Here is a 22,607-nt window from a genome sequence, read left to right as displayed (position 1 = left end):
GCAAAACACAGAGGCTGAGTTTTTGCATTTCAAGACATCCGGGTGGAAAAAATTCTCACCAAGTTCCCAATATTGTGCTTGTTTTGTGTGTGAGCTGTCTGATTAGTAGAAGATGTTTTATCACACAAGGTCACCAAAAGAACTTAGTTTATTCAAAGCATCTTTGAGCTCGCTGTTTGAATTTCGCAGCCTTCCGTGTGGTCTGGTTCACTCCCACAGCTGTTTTTAGTCGGAGCGCTAATAAACCCCTCTGCAATGTTGCTCTGTGTCTGTGGGATGTGTACAGGAGCAACCTTTTGCTAACACTTCAGTCATAACAGCTCGATATAACCAGCAGGGCTTTTACAGCGTTTACAGCTTCTTGCTCTGCCCAACAAGCCTAAAACAACGGCCTAAAGAACCAAACGTTTTCATGGCGAACCAAAAAGCAGAGCGTCATGAGGCTTTGTGTCGCCGGCCACCGCGCTCACTCTGCTCTTAACAAACATCTGGAACTTTAGCTGCTATAACAAGGTCTGTCTGCCGTTTGATGATGTGTACGGTGGGCTCATCAGAAGCTCATTAGCATAAGACAGCTGGCTGTAGAGGGATTCATGAGAGCCCAGTTAAGAAACTAATTAGCTAAAAGAGGCTAAAAAAAAGCTCTCTGAAGCTGCATAGTTTGATTAGAAGTCTCCGTGGCTTCATCTGTGTGAACGGCCTAAGTCACTGAACACATCTTGATTTGATTCATCAGTATATAAAATATATTTCTCTCTGACTATATCAGTTCTGACGACACTATTTCATCGCCCTTAATTCGCCTCTCTTCCTTGACTTCCCGCCCTCTAATATTATTTTCTGCTTAACATCTCTCATAACTTCCTTCTCCTCTCATTCCACCTTCCCCTCATCATTTTCTGCTCTCCTAATTAGCTCTTTCAACCATATCCCTCTGGCTCTCCTCTCACTCCTCTTCCTCCTCCTCCACAGGAGCCCTACCTGCAGTCAGTGTGTGAGTGCTGCAGTTACCGCCTGGACCCCGACAACCCGGTGCGTTTCCTCAGCCTGCAGTGTGAGAGCGGCGAGAGCGAGCCGGTTGTCCTGCCCGTCATCCACAGCTGCGAGTGCACCAGCTGCCATGGTGAGGAGGGGCGGGGGCAATGAAAGTGGCCGAATGGATTTGCATGTCCATCTCTCACGTCATTGTGAGAATCCACAATTTGAATACATGGAAAAAAAAAAAAAAATGCATGTGACACTTGTTTACACACTTCAGGCTTCCATCTGAGAATTTGAAAAAAGGATATATATATATATATATATATATATATATATATATATATATATATATATATATATATATATATATGTATATGTGTATATGTATATATATATGTATATATGTGTGTGTATATATATATATATATATATATATATATATATATATATATATATATATATATATATATATATATATATATATATATATAAACTCGCATGTTTAAACTTGAGGAGCCACCTTAAACATGTTCAATGTGCATTGAAATCAAATCCCAGATTAAAGGCATTTATTAACCTATAATGTGTTGTTGAACTGACTTAAACTAAACGTTTTCATCAAAGAGCCTTTTCTCATGTATACTATATTTTATTAGTTCATGATGACTACACCAAGAGATTTGATTCTCGATAACTTAAACGTAAATAATGTGAAACATGGTACTTGTATCAAGACTTCCACATTGGTTTCACGAGGCAGAACCAGAGGTGGCCAAGTGGGCCTCACCCTACTCACTGATGTCACAGCAGGTGTTCAAAAGCATCTGCAATCCTTTTGGTCTTTGGTCAGTGTGATGTCCAGTCGACCCCCACGGGTACAGTTGCCATTTGTCGTAAATCAAACAGCTACAGATCGAGTTGCAGATGCTATAGCAACACTTGTTCAGGTCAATCCACCGTCTGTGAGGTTGTTTGCAACCTAAGAACCCTGTTTTTATTTTTTATTTCATTTTGACAGCTTTACTTTCTTCAGCTTTCTTTACTTGGATCCAGCGCTGACAAGCTGTGTCGAGTGCAGCCAGTGTTGAAAAGTCTGACCCCATGGGAGGCAGCCCAGTGAGCGGCTGTAACGCTCACCGTCGTGTTCGTTCTCAGTCACTTTCCATTAACGCCATGGCTGACCCACACACACACTTGGCTAATCTGGGCAAAACATACGTTCGCCTTCGCCCACCATGAATAATTACATCAAGGATCCCACCTCTGAAGCAATTATGTGCTAATCCATTCATCAACATGGCTGATTGCGTTAGTTAATTGGATGTGGCCACATACGACGCAGAACATCCCCTCCACCCTGCTCCCGTTGCCCCTCCCAGCGCTACACTCTTACGGACATCACGTCTGACAGATTTGGTCGTTCCGCCGATCAATCTTTGATAGCGCGCAGCCACTCTTTCTTACACACACACACACACACACACACACACACACACGGACATATTATCTGCCACTACAGAGCGACTCTTCTGATTCTCTCTGACTGACACATACTCATCACAGCAACAAGATGACAGGGATTACATTTGTCAACTGTTTCTCTTCTTCACAGGAGGTGACCTGTCCAGACGCTAAGCAAGTGTGTCGAGTGTGGTGTGTGTGTGTGTGCGTGTGTGAGAAAATGTGTAAGCAAGAGAGTATGACTGCCAGGCCCACTTCAGTTAGGACGCCACACTGGAAGGCAGACGGATTGGAGTAGTGAGGTGACAAATGAAGTCCTGGTTGTTTTGTGGTCCTCCGTCATCTTCTGACTGAGCTCCTGCCGATCGTAGGGTTCTTGTTCTGATACCTGATTGTCTATTCTTTTGCCTGTACAGCCTTTTTTCTACTGTATATTTAAAGTAATATTAAAGGATCATGATTGAGACTTATTAAGCGTTCAGATATGTTCCACATGTATATGTTTAATGAGAACGTACATGTGCCAGCAGTCTTCTCTAAGTTGGAGTCGAGCATGAAACTGGTGAGAATGAACTGGTCAATAAACATTTTTCTACACATTACCAGCTTTCTGTCTTTTTATGAATCTTTTTTCCCATCATGAATATATCTGAACAGCATATGCAGTAAGCAGCAGAGTGTGGCAGCATCCCATCCCCTCACTTTGGTTCGGTGGGCTGCATACATGTCGATCAGCCAGTTACAGTAAAACAGCCACAACTCAAGTTGTCATTGTTTGTGTCTAAACCTCGGCGCCGACGTCCAAACGTACGCTTTAAGGTCTGAGCAGAAACAAATGCAAACCAGATTGCAGTGAAACTGACGTTTTGTCACATAAAAACAAAGTAGCAGATATTCATACTTTTCCCTGTAACAGCTGTGCTTCTGATATCATATCTGAGTTCAATTTGCTGCTTTTTGGCTTTTATAAGAAGATAAGAGACTCTGAGCTTTTTCACTTCCTAGATTCAGTTAGTTTATAAAGCAGCTATAGCCAACTCTCTCTCTCTCCTCTCTCTCTCTCTCTCTCTCTCTCTCTCTCTCTCTCTCTCTCTCTCTCTCTCTCTCTCTCTCTCTCTCTCTCTCTCTCTCTCTCTCTCTCTCTCTCTCTCTCTCTCTCTGTCTCTCTGTGTGTGTGTGTGTGTTTGTGAATACAAAAGGGGTTTACAAGGCTGAAATCTGCCTCATCTATGTCGAGGAACCGTCTGCCTCTTCCTCGTCTCCTCCTCCTCCCCTTTCTGTTCCTGACTAAATAAGAGAGTTGAGAGAAGAACCCTGAGCAGCACGCCTCCTCCCTCTCTCAGCTACCTCTAGTAAATACTGTGGGATGTAACATGAGCAGGAGCTGATGCATTGTTTTTGTTAATTTACAGCAAACTGTCACTTTTTGATAGATGACTCCGCGGGCCGGGTCCGGCTGCAAGGCTGCAATCCATCATGTCCATACATCATTAAAACAGTGATCTCTTTGGAAAATGAACGCAGTCAGGTGCAGGTAATTTTGATGAATGCAAATAGCGAGCAGCCGCGTTGCTTTGGAGTCTGTATATCTGACAGACTGGATAACAAAGAAATGTTAGTAAGCCAACTCTTATTACACACCTCACATGGATATAAAGATCTGCCAAAAACACCCAAGTTCTTAATGATTTAAAGAACTTTCTGCTGCGTTTATTTGCTGTCAGACAAAGAAAGACTGCCTGCAGGACGTATCTTTTCAAACATCACAGACACTTTTTGATTCATGTATATGCTTAATTTAATGAATGAAAACTGACTTTAAATGTGTTTGTATGTATTCATTAAATGTTAAAAATAAATAATCTAGATGCAAGTTAGGACATTAAATGATAACAGGAATGTGTAGTCTCTGCTACTTAACTCAAAATGTTCCAAACAATTAAAGACAACAAGAAAAATGCATCCCAATGAGTGGGTTAGTGTTACCTGCAGCAGTCTGCAACATGAAGGAAGATGAAAAAAAACGTCAATCATCTAAATCATACGGGCCTTTATGATGCTCTTAGTCATTTAATTAACTGTCCCTGTGATTTGGCAGACTGTTTTAAATGTGCTTCCACTGTCAGCCATCTGCAGGGCGCCATTACAGCCCTTCAGAGACCATTCATGCGTAAAGGCAGCGCGTAAAACGCAGTCTTAATAGACAGTCCGCGTGCGCTGCAGCCTAAACCACAATATCCGAGGGTTACGCAAAGGCATCATCGCTCAGCTTGACGGAAGTGGGGAACCCCGGCGGAGTGACGTAGAGCCGCGCAGCATCGAGCGGTGAATCCCCCTGAAATGAACGGACGAGGCGGCATCACAACCGCGGCACAACATACCCGGAACATCATGTATACTGACCCCACCGCCATGACTCAAAGGGCACGCTCCATATCGGAGCAGGGGGCGGGGCCGTCTTTCTTTCCGGCGGAAAATATAAGTTGTCCGCGTTTGTGTCCGGCCACAGGAACGAAGATTAACTGTGTATGTGACGTCAGACTTTAAGTTTCAGGTTACTTCACGGAAGTTTTGTTAAAGCTCTGTGCGTGCGTGTGTGTGCGTGTGTTTGTGTGTTTGTGTGTGTGCGTGTGTGTGTGTGTGTGTGTGTGTGTGTGTGTGTGTCAAATATATAAATTAGTTCCCCACACACACCCTAAGCGTTCATTCTTCATTTTGGGGCTCGTTTTGTAGCATCCAAGAGTCCCCGTGGCCCGCGTAATTCTACGTGTAGTTTCCGGGGTGATTCAGGAAGCTGAGGGCGCATCTTCTGCTTCATCAGCCTTCACAAGAAGTGATGAGTGAAGGGTTAAAAGAGGCGCAGCTAGACGCTGGTGGAGCTGAATTCATCCGGCAGAGCGCACCGAGAGAAGGAGGAGAGATACAGAGAACACCTCCCCAAAACGCACTGATCTACGATCTGCGCTCCGCTGTTCTGTGACCAGCACCGTCCGTCTCTCCCCAGTTAAACACAGATATTTAGAGGCAGAGAGAAAGAGAGAAGAAGTGGAAGAAATAAATTCCCCCTTCCCAACCCACGCTAAACAAAACAAAACAAAAAAAACGCGCAGCCCCGCGCCACCAGCCAACCTCCACCCCCCCAGCAAATGGTTACAACGCCGCTCGTCGGGAAGCTCTCCTGGTTCGCTTCACAGGGGCGGGCTGTAGTGCAGGATGAGACGTCCGCTGTGCTGCGCCGAGTGTGAGACCGCGGGAGGAAACATCACCTGACAGGCGGCCCTACTCCTCGGGAGGGTGAGGGGGAGTGGGGGGACAGAAACGGACACCCTCGCTCCTCCTCTCAACCCTGGACAGTGAAGGCTGGAAACGGCCCAGCTCCGCCGTGCGTATACTGTGCGCCTCTTTTCCAGACCTCTCCTCACCCTGTCTCCCGCTAGAGAGAGAGAGAGAGAGAGAGAGAGAGAGAGAGAGAGAGAGAGAGAGAGAGAGAGAGAGAGAGAGAGGGGGGGATTGAAAAGCACCCTTTCTCCCTGAGCAACTTGGGCAAACTTTTGCCCCCTTGGATTACCGTCACAGAGCCCGTCCGCGTCGGGTCTGGATGCAGAGAGCGCAGTGAGCATCGTGCGCTCGGGCTGCGGGGAGTGGACAACACAGCGTCCGTGGGAGACCATTAAAAGTCTTCTGAAGTCTCTCAAAGTCTCGGGGGCAGCTGCAGCGAAGATGCCGGTCCGGAGGGGCCACGTGGCTCCGCAGAACACCTTCCTAGACACCATCATCAGGAAATTCGACAGTCAGAGTAAGATTATTGTTTTCTTCCCCTCTGTGTGATCGTTTGTATTTTCAACCACGTATCTTATTGCCTTTTATTAAGAAACACTTTTATTTAATACATTTTTTACATAAAAGATGTTTGTAAAGGGCATTCTAATGACATTTCTTTTCCATAATTAGCCTCAATAATGACGTCTGCGGATGCGAATAGTCACGGTGCAGCAGCAGAGGTTAGAAAATGTGCAACAAATCAGGTTTAATCACAGAAAAACATGACTTTTCCTTTTCTTTCAAATTAACATATAACAAAATAATTAGTGGGACAACGGTGTTTATATTATCAGCGTGATTAGAATTGACTTTAAAGGGGTTCACTTTCCAGCACATTCGTTTTTTGATCAAAACATGAACAGCTTGTGTAGATGTGAACCGCTCTGAGTCTGTTATTTGTAGAATCTGCAGCCTGCAGCTGTGACGGGCATCTGCCAGTCAGGGGTGTTTCTCACAGTGGGTCAGAAGTGGGTTGTGAGCAAAGGTTGCACCGCATCAGTACAAAACTTCCACACACACACACACACACACACACACACACACACACACACACACACACACACACACACACACACACACACACACACACAAACTAAAGCAATTTTAATTACTTTTGTTTCTGCACATCCTCTCATGCTTTCATGTGAGGTGTCTCATGCTTTATGCCATCCTAACTGATCTTGCCTGCAAAAAGCAATCTGCAAGAAAATATGACACTCTAGTGCTTTAGAAGGCCAGGGTCTAATATCTGGATGGTAAGTATTTGCACGCCACCTGTACGACACCTCAATAAACACACGATAATATGCACATGCCTTTTAGACATCAAACTATTACATACTGTGTTTGCCTTGAAAGGAAAAACAACCAAAACCAATATCCTCTCAATTAAGCTGCAAAAACAAACACTATATCCAAGCTACTAAATGTTTCATAGAGGCCAGGGGCACGCAATTTTGAAGCTGCCTATATATTGGAGAATACACAAGCTTCATTCGTCCTCACTTCCCCTGCGGCGGTGTTATCTTTGATGCAAATCATTCATGTTTTTTTTTTTCTCAATCTCTGAACGTGTAACCAGACATCAAACGCGCCTCAGCAGCCACAACAGCTCGTTTCCCTGAGGAAATTCACCTCGGGGCTGATGAAGAAAAAGAGGATGGGATGGGATGGGGATGTGGGTGGGGTGGTGTGAGGAGAAGACTGAGTGTGTCTCGTTGACATTTTTGCCAATTCAGGTTTCAAAAGACATTTCTTCAAGATTTAAATGTAAGCGTTGAAGGAACCTAAATGTCAACTGCTCCGTGGGTGGGGTTGGGGATGAGGTTGATCTCGGGAGGTGCTCCCTTCCTTCCACCGCTTAAACCACATGCTGTTGGGCAGTGCAGTCCACAAGGCTGCTTTGGAACAGCCCGAGACGTCTCGCAGCGTTCGTAATGCCCAGGAGAGTAGTGGAGCTTCAAATAAGGTGATCAGGGTGGTGGAGCTTTTTGGGCAAAAACAAAAAAGCCTTTATCCTGCACATTCACCCAGCAAAAGATTAACGTGCTGGAACTCCACCGACTCGCTCCGCCGTGGTCATATCTTGAATGTTCCCTGACAGCAGATTTGCATGGGCTTCGGCTGTGGCGGGACTCGCTGGCTGTAACTATGCAACGTCCATGAGTTCAGCGTTACAGGGAACCTGCAGTTGAGGGGCTTTTCCAAATGTTTCCCCAGCTGAGGAAATAATTGTCCATTGGTTGTTACAGGGGGGTTTGGTCAGGCAAACCAGGCATGCTTGCAAATGGGGATGAGATAGTATCTAACGGCTTGTGAGTAATGAACTATAGTGAGCATGGAGGAGGAGAGGCAGCGGACACCAGCAGCTGTTTAGACATTTAACTGAGAAAATCAGGCTTTTTGTAGAGATAGATAGTTGTTGGCAGAGATAATCTGCCAACAACGGGGCCTTCAGTACAACTTAAAGAGCCCATTTCTTTGACCCCCCCACTGCGACTCATCACCAAAAGTTTTTTGGATTGATTAAATATCACTGAAACCTTAATACCAATCATTTTGTGTTGTCCAGAGCTGAGTGAACTAGAGTTTGTGGAGGGCGTAGCCTCCAGTGTGGGCTGTGCGAGCACCAATCAGAATCAGGCTCATCCTATTGGTTCAGCTACACAGTGTGTGATGGTGGCATGGGGATGAAAAGCCACATTGATGTGGCGAAGACGGCTCTTATCGTAGGATGGGACTGCTTTTAAGATAATGTTCGAGGGATACTTGACATTCAGCCTTCGGTCGGAGATGATTAAGGAGCAAACAATGAAAACAATCAGTTGTCGCCACGTTACACCCAGACCTTTTCCCCAGACATTTTGGGTGAGAAATCCTGTAGGTCATATACTGTGTTATAAGACGTGTGGCAATTTGATGAACTAGCTTCAGGACGTAATACATAACGCACTGCTTGCTAACGTGCGGCTTGCTAATGTGAGGCTTGTTAACGCGGGGCTTGCTAAAGAGCTGCTTGCAAACGCGCGCTTGCTAACAAGCTGCTGCTTGATAACTAGCTGCTTGCTAACACGCTGCTGCTTGATAACTAGCTGCTTGCTAACACGCTGCTGCTTGATAACTAGCTGCTTGCTAACACGCTGCATGCTTGCGAGACAGCTTGTTTTGACATTATGTTTAACTTAAACCTTTCCTGCTATGTTTCCTTAAGATATTTGGCAGTGGCATGAAGTGTGAGTTAAAGTCTTATATTATTATGAGCCATATATAACACATTTGGCTGTCAATTCTTCATGTGTAAGCTTTAGGGAGATTTGATGGTGGAAATGGAAAATAACTAAGAAAACTAAAGAAACTAAAACACTAACTCTAGAGAGAGCCTTTTGTTACCTCGTTACCTCAAAGCCATCGTAGTCTCCGATCACCCTTTACCACTAGATGCCACTAAATCCTATTCCTTGCTCTTTGAAGAAGGTGCATTTATGTTGAATCCTTAAAAATAATATGAATCAAAACAATTGTACTATGAATTGTGTGCAGAGGAGCTCAAATCTCTGGTCAGATAAACAAGATTTCCTTTTGTCCTTTAAACTCATAAGCCATATCTTTTCATCAAACATAATGCACCTCGTGGAATATGATCTCCATCAAGCATACAGAGACCATTGCTGCCACACTAATACCAACTACAAAGGGCACTCATCCAAGCAGAGAATGCATACAAATATATCAGGTAGAGCAGCCTGGACAGTCTGTCATGTACAGTAGCTGTTAAAAATGAGCAAATGATTATCGGACAGGAGGTCAAAGTGGTTTTGCATGGAGATTATTGATGTGTCCACTGGAGGGAAATCAATGGGGAGCACAATCCTGCCTTTATAGATGACTAGGCCTTAGGAAATCCATTACAGATTGGAGAAGCACACATCATGATGAGTGATTATAAGCAAAGAATATTCAAACACGTATGACATTGATACATTTATATCTCTCATCTGCTCTCTCATCTTTGTCATGTCTCTTCAAAGCGGGGGTTGAATGGCTCCAGGGCTGTGGTTGGAGAGTCAATTTCGCTTGGGAAGGTTCCTAACTGAGTGAAAGGACCCCAGAAGCAAGTGGCAGTCATAATAAGAGCTGGCGCAATTCTCTAAATGCTAAGGAATGGTTTCTAAATACTTCTTCTTTGTTAACTCCTTAAGCAGAGCATACACCTGACCATCCTTTAAGAAAAGAAAGGAGGTTATGCCGTCCCGCAGTTCTTTGAGGCAGCACCAAGGCAGGCCCACATCAGTAAACATCCGCTGTCACATGATTATGTCGCCTCGCTTAAAGTATAGGCCCCGTGGGTGTCTTACCAAAAGTCCTTATGAATTCCTTCTCCCATCTTTCCTTGGCCTCATGACGTTTTTCCATGGACAGGACATCTTTATTTTCTTCTTTATTTGGACTAATCGACTGCAGCCCAAGTCTTCTGTTCACGACATAACATTTCACACACACCGCTGATAACATTTGGGGAAACAAAATGCGTTACTGGTCCGATGCCACATATCCAAAGTAATAAGTAGAGTATCAGACAATCCTATTATCACATTCATGCTGACTTTTTTTTATTGCACCGTTTGGCCAAAGGTTGTGCCTTCTGTTAATAGAGACCTGATCATTTGAAGGTGGCCTAAACCGAGAATGAATAATTCAGCAGACAGCGTTTTTACTGTTTTTATTCATGTTTTTTTTTTTTATTGATTCAGAATGCTTCTATTTGGACAAAAATACATGAAGGTTATTATACTACCTGTTTGAAACAAGGACTTATTAGACCAGTAGGTGCATGTCATGGTTTCCAGCTGAGGGATGCCGTGCACTCTAACCTCCTGACCTTCTCTGCTTACTGTACACCGATCCTCAGTGCGTGCAGCCCTCTCTGTTCACTGTACTGCCGCCCGCCATGTTTAATCGCCATGCTGCTCCACACAGACCGGACTGCACACATGCCTCCCTAACAACCAACAACAGAGTTCGGCCTCAGCATGAGGTCATAGCAACCCTTTTGGGTCACGTGTTGTTGTCTGTTTCGGTGCTCCTGAGAGAAGACTTTGCCCAATTACGAGTCTCGAAGAAGCCATTGTCCTCCGGGGAGGATGTTACCATTCTCCGGCTGAAGTACCACTTCATCGCCATAGCAACTGGCCCCCCCTGTCTCCCACACCCACACACACACACACACACACACACACACACACAGCAGGAAAAAGGTACAGTAGTCATCTCCAGGTAATTCTCTGTCTTTTAGAAATTGTTTGGAGTATAACGTTTAGTACCTTGATTGTTAACTATAATGAAGTGCAGCTAATATAATACACTAGAACACAACGCTGACATGTTGGTGGCTCCAGTTTTAGGTTAACTGATTGATTGGTTACAGTAAACCCTAGTGGGAGTTTTGAACTTAAATTATTGAGACTCGAAAAAGTATGAGAGGCATGTTTTAGATGGAGTCGTACAATAATTTGCTGTGTGTGTCTCAAAGCCTGATACGTCTTCTTCCTCTGTGCCTGAGACTCTGAGGCACAGAGGACTCATAGAGCTCCATTGTTGTCCAAAATCTAATAAAAATACATAAGTGAGCCGCAGTGTTGCATTGGTTGACATTTTTCCTTTCTATATGCACAATATCAGACAAGCAGATTTTCACATAGACCATTTTTATTTGGAGTCAGTCCAACATGCACTTTCCTGCTGCTGGAAAAATGTGTAATAATCCAAAACTGAAAACAGACCCATTGCTAAAAAAAACTACATTGTTTAGCTTTTTTTCAGAAATGACTGCGAAACTGTTTGCAAGCTTGTTAGCTCAGCCGCTAAAGGGACAATGCATTCACTGTTTATTCAAAAGACATATTTAAGGTTAAACAAATAGCAAGACAAGACCACAAGACGACTCGTGCACCTTCACATTCTGGTCGTGCATATTGCCTCATTAGCACATTAGCATTTTATTTCACGGCCAATTTATTGACAGTTACTTCATTTTTTAAAATTCACCTCTCTTCCATAAGGGGTTACGGTATTATAGTAATTCTAAAGAAATTAAACAACCATGTGGTTGCAGAGATAATTAAGGTGCCGTTTTTAAAAAACAAAAATGAGGTTGGGTTTGGGGCACATAAGGTTAATAGCGGACACTTCATGGAGCAATGTGCAATTACGCAGCGCTTGTCCATATCAACAAGCAGTCACATTTAGTTATAACAAAACAATCACTAGCACTAAAACCCTGCACATACAGTGTCATCAGAGAAAACACATTGCAGCTGCTGGCACCACGCGAGGAGAGAGGCGTGAGACCGGCCCCAGTCCCGGCTCGACGAGCAGCAACAACAGTGCTGTGGCTTGTTTATGATTAAATACAACTGCAGATGTAAAAATAGTAACATAACCAGCATTTCAGTCACCAGACACACATAACCCTCCGTAACCCTCTGTGCAAAAGCCGTCATCAGTAAATCCACCTAGAAGCTCAGGCTGAACGTGAGCTTATAAGTTTTAGGTTGAAGCTTCTACATTCTTCTTCTTCTTCTTTGAATGACAAAAGTCACGCTGCCCCACTGACCAATCACAATGCATGTTAATGGTCACGCTGGGCCACTGACCAATCATACATCCACACCATTTTACAGACACTGCACGTCAAAGAATACACTCAGCTTGTCAAACTAAAGATCTGATTTGTTGAAGTCCATGACCATCACCTACAACGTCCACTCCCCATGTACTTTAATCTGCAAAGGCCTGCTTAAACTGCTTTCCTCCCATAGAGACACAAGCGAAACAAATATGATTGGATGAAACTCTCTAGTGCTGCAGGCTGAAGGCAGAGGAAGACAGGAGCTGTGCAATGAGAAAATAAGCTAATGGGGAACAATAATTATAATACATGTAGTGTATTTGTGAAAAACTATTAAATTAAAAAATAGCTATAACTTTGTGATTCTGTTTAGGCCAGCAGAGAAGGCTTAGCATACTGCTATAAAGATACATCGATACTCGGCCGAGAGCTTTGTATGAGGCGCAGAACCATGCCATGCCCACAGCACTCACTGTGCTTCTGTGAAAAGACACGTAAGTGCTGATGAGTACATGCAAGTGTCTCAACACACGTGGCAACATGTGACTCGCGTTCGTGGATTAGGCCGCGAGGAGACGTTTGACTGTTCCATCTGCAGGCTTGCAAGTCTGTTTTGAAAGTACATCGTAGTCTTTGTACATAAAGGCCCCCGTAGTTGCTCTACTGTGCCAGTGCAGAGTCAATACAGTATGAAGGGTCTTCTCCGACTGAGCTTCATTTCTCTGCTCCATCTGTTTCACTCGGAGGGTGTGAATGCAACACTGCTACACTGGTGCTGAGGTCAGGAGTGAGTCCGTGCCTTAAGATTGCACTTTATTGGTGTGAAATCTCACTCTCTCTCTCTCTGTGTCTTCTCCCATCTTCCTCCCCTCTCCCGTTCTTACACACAAACGCATACACACCCACACGTTACCAAGCGGGCACACAAAAGAACACACAGGACGTGAGCGTGCGCTCACACAGACACACACACACACACTTGTAAAATTCTCAGAGCTTGTAAACACTTCTCTCTCTCGCTCCCTCATCCTTTCTGCTCTTTGTCTCGTTTGACAACCTGTTTTTTCTCCCTTCTTCGTCCTTTCCATCTTTCTGACACCCAGCGGATGCCCATGTGCTGCCATGCCTGACTGCCTTCCCATCTCAAATGACCACACGTCCAGTCGGGCAACATGGCACATGCTCAGGGGATGCTGAGTGTGGAGATATTGTAGTATATTGATACTCTGTTTGCTTCAGAGTTCAAGATTTCCATTTAAAAAAATAAAAAGGTAAATATCCCTGTAAAAAACTGAGGGGGTGAAAATACATATTTTTCTCGTAAAGCTACTACGAGGATTTTTTTTCAGGGGTTGAGTTTGGTGCCCCCTGTGTACAAAGGTGGGAGTGTTTCTGAGGAGCGGTGGCTTTTTTAGAAAATCCTGGCTGTGGTTCTTTTTCGGCTCTCTTTATTGCAGCGGGCTCAGCAATGATAAAAGCTGATACAAGCTGTATTCTGCATGCCTGTGTTGTTGAGGTACGACTTTGGTCTTCCTACTTCAATGTGTGATGAGAGGCGAGAGCTTGTTGATGTGATGCTTTCATCAGCAGTGGATGCTCTGCTGTTCATACACAGCAGGAACGGGGTTAGTTGATCACCACTGCAACTGCAGGAACGGCTTGGAGGTCTGATGTGTTGCTCTGAAAGTAGTTGTTCAAGAAGGATAGATTACACCGCCAAACTGCATGCTGGGTCGTCCTGTCAAACTCCATCGCACAGGAGACTCTCTCCTGTGCGATGGAGTATCATGATATCATGAGTAGGATTGTCACGAAAATTATGACTTTGATACAATACCTGCCATTAATATCACGATACCGATACTTTCGATACGCTACTAGAATTCGATACAATACGATACTGGTATATTTATTTATAATAGTAATAAATAAAACATCTGTATGGTTCCCTTTTTGACCAGCTTGTTTCTGCCAAGCTTTTTGAACACTTGACCAATGGCATTAATATTAGTATTAGCATACAGCGAGATATTAATGAAAACTACATGGTGCTATCATAGCATCGATTATACACGGCCTATGGTAAAGCACGATGTTCTTACCTTGTCATGTCAGTAGCACCCGCTGTACCCTCAGCTGTTTTCTGTGAAAATGACATGTTGCTGCCTGCCGCTCCTAAGTTCTTCCATCTTAGCTTCCCAACACAATCTGTGTACCATCGTACAAACAGCAACAACTCGTTCATACTCAACACATAAAGCAGAGCAATAATTCCGTCTTTATTTTGGCTGTATGAACAACGAGAGAACATTTCGTTCAGAACCTGAGGCGCTTCCTTCGGTCTGACTTGGGGACAGGACAGCTTCTAGTCAAGGACGCTTTGATAAAGATGCATGCTTTAGCTGTGGTGGTCAATCTTGACCACCATGAAGGAGAATGGAGCGCAGTGATCCTGCTGTGGGCTTTGAACACATCACAGGAGGAATCACGTCCATAGAAGGCTTTGGATTGAGATTCAGCATTTTAGGGCAACAGTCTTTCGTTACAGTAAATCTTTGTGTTCACTATTACTTTCTTAAAATGTTGTTACTTTAAAGCAAATCAGTGTCACATACAAGGTGCACAAAGTCCATGTTAGCATCAAAATCAAACCACAGACTATGTTTTGCACAGACAAAAGTCACATTGAATCTATATTGACATATTGTGTTTGAGAGGATTACATAACTCACAGTGAGAATTAGAGTGAAAACGCAGCACTCAATAATGCAGCTTAGCTATAGCATGATTTTCTTATGCTATATCCGCAATGAAAATAAACATAAATTATGAATAACCTATAGTTTGACTGAAACATTAATGGTAAATATTTGTCTTGCACACTCAATGGACCTGTACAGCGTTTTTCTAGTCTTCCGACCATTCAACGCGCTTTAACACTACATGACTTCATTCACCTATTCAAGGTGCCACATCAGTATCATCAACCATTCACACTCCATCGGCACAGCGACGGGAGCAATTTAGGATCGAACCTCTGATTGAAAGACGATCCTGCTCACCAGTGAGCCACAGACGCACAATTGTTTCATGAGTTGTTAATCTTAAAAAGGATAATTGTGTATCCTTAATAATAGCAGAAATAATGCAGATCATGTGATTTATAATCCATAATACATAGTATCAGGTAAACCAACGTGTTTGGTTCCGATCAGACCAATTTAGTTTATTAGCCATGAAGACACAATTGACATGGAGACCGAATGTTTTCTTTCTTTTTAATATTTCGTTGCTTCATCATTGCGTCATGATCAAGTTCACCAATGAGTGCAGTTGGGTGTTCCTGGTAGTAAATAAACCTGGCTCCTCTGTGGGAAAGCTGAACTTGTGAAAGTCTGCAGATGGCCTAAAACCAACCGAAAAAATAAATAAATTGAGGGAGCGATTGACAATGTGTTTTCTCAGATGACACTCACTTAAGAAGCGTCTCAGGAAGAGGAGTTGTATCTGCCTCCACATCATCGGCTTCTGATTGACGGTGCCTTTAAAAAAAGAAGCGTGTGCCCCAAAGACTAAAGCATCAAACATCGCGTCTTCACTGTGTTTCTTCTCAGAAGAGATGAGACAAGCCTGAATGCATCAGCAGCACCTTGTCAGGTTTATTCTGTACTTTGATGTAAAGTTGTAAAAACATTTTTTTTTTTTTTTTAAAAGGGCATCTCCCCTTCAACAAAAGCAGAGAAGGAAATGATACAAATGAAAATGCAATACACTTTTTAACAGGATACAGTGATTGATGCATCACTTGGTGGGTTTTCTAGTTTGGGTTTTCAGTAGAGCTTCATAATGACAGATGTAGATTATTCATGGATGTTTACTCACATGACTGCTACAAGTTAGACATGAAAAACAAAGGAAGCCAATGCTTTAAATGCCCCATGTAAGGTACTAGAAATATCCATCAACCCTTGTGTTGATATCGGATGATAGAGCCCTATTAAGACAATCGTGCCAATGCAGAAAGCGTTGTTTCTGTTTGACTTTCTGTGTTATGATTGGACTGTGTTGCATCTTTCTGTGTCGAGATCATTTAGTGTTTTGGCTAAAAACTAATTTAACTTAATCTTGTTTTAGTTTTTTCTCTGTATCTCTTAGTGTTAAAAACAGCTGTTTCGTGCTTCAGCAATGTGATGACGACGAGTAACGCAAACAAGACTTCATCTCTTCTGTCTAGTTACACGCTTCTGAAATGTTGCAGCATACTAAAAATAGTGCTGATTATGATCCAGTCAATCGTCAAATATGTGTGATGTGATCAGAAGGCGTTTTATTTTCTACCGCTCAGGAGGTAAAGTGGGTGGGAGTGCCTGTTTATCGCCTCATGTCGTTTGAAATCCAAAGTTGACGGAGTATAAAGGCGAAACAAAGCCATGTACTTTTGCTCTCCCTCTGCTCTCAGCCCGTTGCCTGTACCTCTATTTGTCACTGCTTTATCTCGTGGCAGCTGCCCTTTCCCTCTCGTCCCCTCATTCATCAAGCCTCCCTCCTCCGGGTTCTCCTAACACTTGATCATGCACCTCCTCTCTTTGTCTCCCTCACACGTTCCCTTTTTAAGACTTCTTCTCTCATTCACCTTGACTCCTCTGCCACCCCAAGAGTGGCGGCGGCCCAGAAAAAAGGCCGCCCAGCCTGACTTCAAGACACCGGAGTTCCCAGCGTTCCGGGGATTAGGCCTCATTTGCATAAATCTGCATAACCTCGTTAAGGCTGAGGGAAACGCTGTACACACTGTAGCCTGAGACACTTCGGAGCGTAACAGCCCATTAAGGATTGGGGTGATTATGGGATTATCACTCTTAACGACTGTTGGGGGACTAGACCGGTGTGGACTCTCTGAACAGTGCCACGTCGCATGGCTGAATCCTAAACTGTGTGGAAAGAGGGAATCCAAGCTTTGGGTCAGGTGACCTTCAGGTTGCACTTGCGTGAGATTTGTTCTTGACCATGTTTTTATTTCCATCCAAGTTATTATCAGTAATGTACAGTAGAGATTTCACGGATCAGGAATCCAAACATGGTGGCCCACTTGTTCTGATGAGAGATGCTCGAGCATCACATTCTGACGCCGCTTGCCTGGTTCCTCGATACACAAAATGCAAATGTTTAACGTGACTCTACCTTACCATATGTCGTTGTGCAGTTCTGTTTGTTTAGCTGTTCTTCTTTGAGGTGTCAGTAAGCAAAGTTGGAACTGCATCCAGCATTTCTTGTAACTTCTCCAAATTGGCAATGTGACAAGTGCAACCATTTCAGACAGCGATGTGGAGGCGAAGGAAAGTAAGCAGGATCTGAAATGGATCTGAAATCAGGGGATTTCAAACTCCAGGAGAATAGCAGGGAGAGTGGAGGGAAATAAAAAATATTGGCAAGCATGGACATTTTGTTGCTTATTTTATATATATATACACACACACACACACACACACACACACACACACACACACACACACACACACACACACACACACATCATTTACATGTTTATAGCCGATTATGAGTTCTCTTGCCACATTCACCTGACGCACGCAGAGAAAAGGGTTTAGGGTTAGAGACGGCAAAACTCTATTGTACGTCCTGTGTGTACACCCCAATTGGTTTACTTGCAGTTTTATTAATGGCCATCAGGGGGCGACTCCTTTAATTGCAAAAATAAGTCCATGAGAAATTTACTTTGTTTTCTCAGTGAACATTATAGATGTAATGTTATGGTCTCAATCTGTAATGTCAAGTCTCTTTCACTACAGCCTGATTGACCTGACCTTCATTTAGTAAATGATCTTCCATTTAGAGTTACATAGACCATAAAGCAGGGGCTGCTGTACGGCAGGTCTACCTTGTTACCACATGTTTGTGGGTTTGGCTCAGAAAATTTTACTCTTTTACAGTATGTTTTGTTTTTTAGTTCATGATTCTAGCACTCCATTCGCCTAAACATGTCTTACTCAGCAAAAAACAAGATGGTGACCAACACAAACCAAGATGTTGACCACATAATTACCAAACTTATGGCTTCATACAAGTAGTCCACTGACCAACGGGTAAAATCACTGTGACTATGTCCACTTTTATATATAGTCCAGGGTATCTCGCATTATATGAGCTGACACACAAGACGACATAACGTTTTACACGGTTCTGTTCAGTTACTGAATGAAAGTATATTGGTGGAATGTATTATTTACACCTGCTGTTTAGGAACAGCACTGAAATGCAGCCCAAAGCGGACTGAAAAAAACAATGCTTTGGCTGTCAAAACATGACAGGACCCCCCCATCCTCCTGTCAGCTGTCTCGCACTGATGACATCAGCACTTCTCCAGCATTGTACACTGCTGTCTTGCCGACGGAGAGTGTGCGGCCAGCATCTCTAATAGGACAAAAAGTACATTATGGAAAGACAAGGGGTGCTTTGGCAGCATTTTCATTTTGGGGGAAATACCGTGACACCAGGCAAACCAGATGAACAGTGATGTACTTTAATTACTTCTCTGGCACTGTGAGAGAGGTGGGAGTAGAGTTTGATTAACTGAGTAACCATCAGGACTCAGAGAGGATGAGTCCTACCTGCGAGCTGTTGGCTGCAGTGCTGTATGATGAACACTGCCACAGTGCATGGCTCATATAGCAGTGTGTATTTGTTAATATAAATGTAGTTTTGAACTCCAGCATTGTTACAGATTTATTGTCCCTCCCTAATTGTCAAATGGGCTTTCACACGCAATTATAACATGTGATGCAAAAGGCTTTACTTTGAAATGATGAAACATCGCTTTGCCTTTGAATTTTATTTCTAGTTCTGATATCTGCTAAGAAAATACTGGTACTGAGCTCGAAACACCCCCTGACAATTAATAAATGGTGAGGAAATGACATTTTCCAACTTAAGTATAAATGTACTGATATTATAATACAAACTGATAGAATAGTAGCTAAAAGGGTAACACCAGCTCAAGGTTGTCCTGCTATTTCTGGAACATACTGCAAATAGAGTTAAGTCAGTTGTTCCAGTGAGAAAATGAATGTGTCTTTTGTGGCTGTGCAGACGAACCATTGTCTTCAAGTCCCAGAGAGTCAGCACTTGACGGTCCAAAATAAAGACTGTCCTGAGCAACAGCAGTAGGGAACGCTACAAGAACCAAGAGACTTAATCAAAGACAATAATCCCCGTATATCAATTGACTTAAATTCAATCCAGGCGTGAAGCCAAGCCGGAAGTCTCTAAAACCTGCATTCTCTCTAATGGCCAACAGGGGGCGAATCCTCTGGTTGTAAATGTCTCTTCTTCTCTCTTGATTTAGTCCCTCAGTAAACATTGTAAACATGAGTTTATGGTCTAAATCAGTAGTTTAAAGTCCTCTTCAATACAGCATGATGGTCATTTAGTAAATTATGGGCCATTTAGATTAAAATAAACCATAAGGCAGAATTTGCTTTAAGATCGACAAAAGCAAGGAAGAAGATTTTCTATTCAAAGTAGCTGGAGCTTCAGTGACTCATTGCTCATTTAATGTAAACTCTGGGATGGATCCTCTGACTGTACAGTTAGCAGTACGTCACAATCTGCATGCTATTGATTTCAGATTGCTGCAGAAAACCCGGGAATAAACACTGGCACTGGCCGGATGCTTTGATAAGAGACGCTGGAGCATATAAAGGGCACTACATTTAGTCTGACTTTATCGAGAGCGCCAGCCCGCTGCGTTTGAGAATTTAGCATGTGTCACATTTTCAGTTTCCATGGCAATCGCTCAGTTAGAAATGGGTTGAGACGGGGAAAAAAATTTCGTCAGCCTGTCACTGTAAAACCAGCACATACGTCAGCTCCCTTTGTCTGTTTCTTCCTTTTTCTTTCAATACGTCTCTCTGTTTCTTCCTTTGGTCTTGTTTATTCCTCTGTTCATCTCATTCTCTCCTTTGTTCTGAACAAAGGAGAGAATGTTCACTCGCTCCCTCTTTTATCTCTCTGTCTCCGTATGGCAGAGCTGGTGTGTTGACTTGTGCTTCTAACACATGGGCTTCCCTCCTTATCCGCCTACGCAGTGTACTCAGGGAGATTCCAAATGCACACACACACACAAACACGCTGCGTGCACACACACAGACTGGCAGACTGCAGAGCCCCCAAGGTCTGGTCTTAGTGAATTATTCAGTCTGCGTTGGTGGGTCTGCGTGAGCGTGCTCAAGCGCCTGAGACCTTATATATGGGTGTGTGCATGTGCATGTCTTATGAATCTGTGTGTGTGTGTGTGTGTTCGCTTGTGTGTTTGTGTGTCTGTGGGAATATGAAATGGTGTTTTCCTCCTAGTAGCAGCAGCAGCGTGTATTTAATCAGCCTGTCCATCAGCTCCCTCTTAGGCTTCAATAGCTCATTTGGAGGAAATTGCAGGGAGAAGCAAGATGTGGGCAGTGATGTCACCAAGAGCAGAGAATGCTGGAGGGGTTTTTAGATCACTCCCTGATAATATCAGTGATCGATAAGGTACTATGTAACCGGGAAATGCAGGTGCTTTGTCTGCCTCGTCCTTATTTCTTGTTCCAAAGAGAGGCATCCTCCTCATCATCCCGGTCTCCACACATGTGACATTTGTGTTTCATGATTTTGCCCCTCACAGGTCATGTTTAGTCTCAGCATTCAGTGGCAATACAAGAAGCAACGTGTCTTTTGTGGGTTGAGGAGGAGGCGAGGACTTGGCGCAGGGTTGCACAATGAATCAAGATTTTTGTTGTCCTACTGGAATATCAAAATCACATGAGACTTTCATACATGAGACTGGAATTCACATTAGATGGACGACATAACAAGGGTAACGTTGGGCAGACACCTGTCGGTTACTAGAGGTCAACCGAAGTACGATACAATATGTTTGTGAGAAACGCGATCCAGAGATATTGGTCATAGACTTTACTTGCGGTGAAAAGCTGCCCACTGTTACGCTTGTTTAATTTGAACACATTTGCTTGCTGACTCCAAATATTGCCATCTCTTGCACATCTCCCTCTGCTCTCAGTGCCTGCGGCGTAATAACACAGTACCGGACCTTGGCCCTGGTAGAATAGTAGCAGCTTTCACTCAGGTCCGGCTGTTGCCCGACGCAGCAGGTTTTTCCGCTGTTTGTCCCGTTGCTCTTCTCGTCTGTTTTTTCCTTTCACATCCATATCTCTGAAAACTCTTACACTGCAGCGCCTCTTCCTTTTTTTTCTGTTCTTGTGTCCCTGTCTCTGAACCTTCGCTCACCCCGTGGATCCCTTCAAATGATGCCATTCAACATGCACAGTATGTCTGTATCAGGATTGTGTCATGTCTTCTGTTTATGCGTGTGTTTGAAGAATGACAACATTTATCCTTGCATGACTCATCTTTTAAGCAATCGGGCACTCTAAAGGACTCAGGCTCTTGGAAAAGACTTAAACAGTTTGCTTCTGTCAGCCATTACCGGTGACTGAAAACCACAAAGGCTGGAAAATTAAATGTACAACACACACTCACACATCTCTGCCTCTGTATTACCTAGTGCTCAGTGCAGCCAGACAAACCCATCACGCTTTATGAGGCTCTGAGGGGCTGCTGCTGCCGCTAATTCACGGAGGCAGGCTTTCAACACATCCACACAACCAATCTCCACTGTTTCTATGAATATCTGAGCAGGCCCTTCCCGTCAGTACATGTCTCCCACGAGAACAGTCTGTTGAACCCAGGATGTGCAACCTATGTAAATGATATGTGTGGTCTATGAATTTGATAATGGTGTGCTAAACGCAGGGAGAAAGATAATGGTGTGCTAAACGCAGGGAGAAATGGGCACAGGCATTTTCATTTATGCTGGAAAAACGTCAGTTTGGATATCACGATCTGTCGAGAATGTCGGCTGTGGAAGTGTAGTGGTTATTTCCATAGTGGATGGCGGCTATAGAGACTGTAATGCAAAACAGTTCAGTCTGTCAGGTGCATGAAACATTTATGACAGTGTTGGTCAGTTTGTCTGCTTGACAACCCCATTTTGCTGCAATAAAAATGATTGAAGTGAGATGAACAGGCTGAAAACTGTATCTTATTAGATACAATATGTTGATAAAGTTTTCCTTTGGACAATGTGTGGTTAAAAAGGGTAATAAATTGCAATATATTGCAATACTCAATGTATCGTGACAATATGCAG

At 43.5% G+C, this 22,607-nt stretch overlaps 2 protein-coding genes across 2 annotated transcripts in view; both read left to right on the top strand.

Annotated features, from left to right (window-relative positions):
* The window catches only part of sspo (SCO-spondin), a 74,205-nt gene extending 71,452 nt beyond the window's left edge, over positions 1-2,753 (top strand). Inside the window, exons 115-116 of the mRNA XM_068581714.1 lie at positions 973-1,123; positions 2,594-2,753. Coding sequence (XP_068437815.1) covers positions 973-1,123; positions 2,594-2,616 — 174 coding nt within the window. The 3' untranslated portion in view covers positions 2,617-2,753. The remainder of the gene's footprint in view (positions 1-972; positions 1,124-2,593) is intronic.
* Positions 2,754-6,044: 3,291 nt separating this feature from the next.
* Positions 6,045-22,607, top strand: part of kcnh2b (potassium voltage-gated channel, subfamily H (eag-related), member 2b) — a 216,003-nt gene continuing 199,440 nt past the window's right edge. Inside the window, exon 1 of the mRNA XM_068581269.1 lies at positions 6,045-6,238. Coding sequence (XP_068437370.1) covers positions 6,163-6,238 — 76 coding nt within the window. The 5' untranslated portion in view covers positions 6,045-6,162. The remainder of the gene's footprint in view (positions 6,239-22,607) is intronic.

This window comes from Clinocottus analis, unplaced genomic scaffold, assembly GCF_023055335.1.
Source record: "Clinocottus analis isolate CAN_PGR_092001 unplaced genomic scaffold, fCliAna1.0.p SCAF_18, whole genome shotgun sequence".
NCBI classification, from domain to species: domain Eukaryota; kingdom Metazoa; phylum Chordata; class Actinopteri; order Perciformes; family Cottidae; genus Clinocottus; species Clinocottus analis.
The sequence above is the reverse complement of the archived record's forward strand: the minus strand, read 5'-3'. Positions and strand labels throughout refer to the sequence as shown.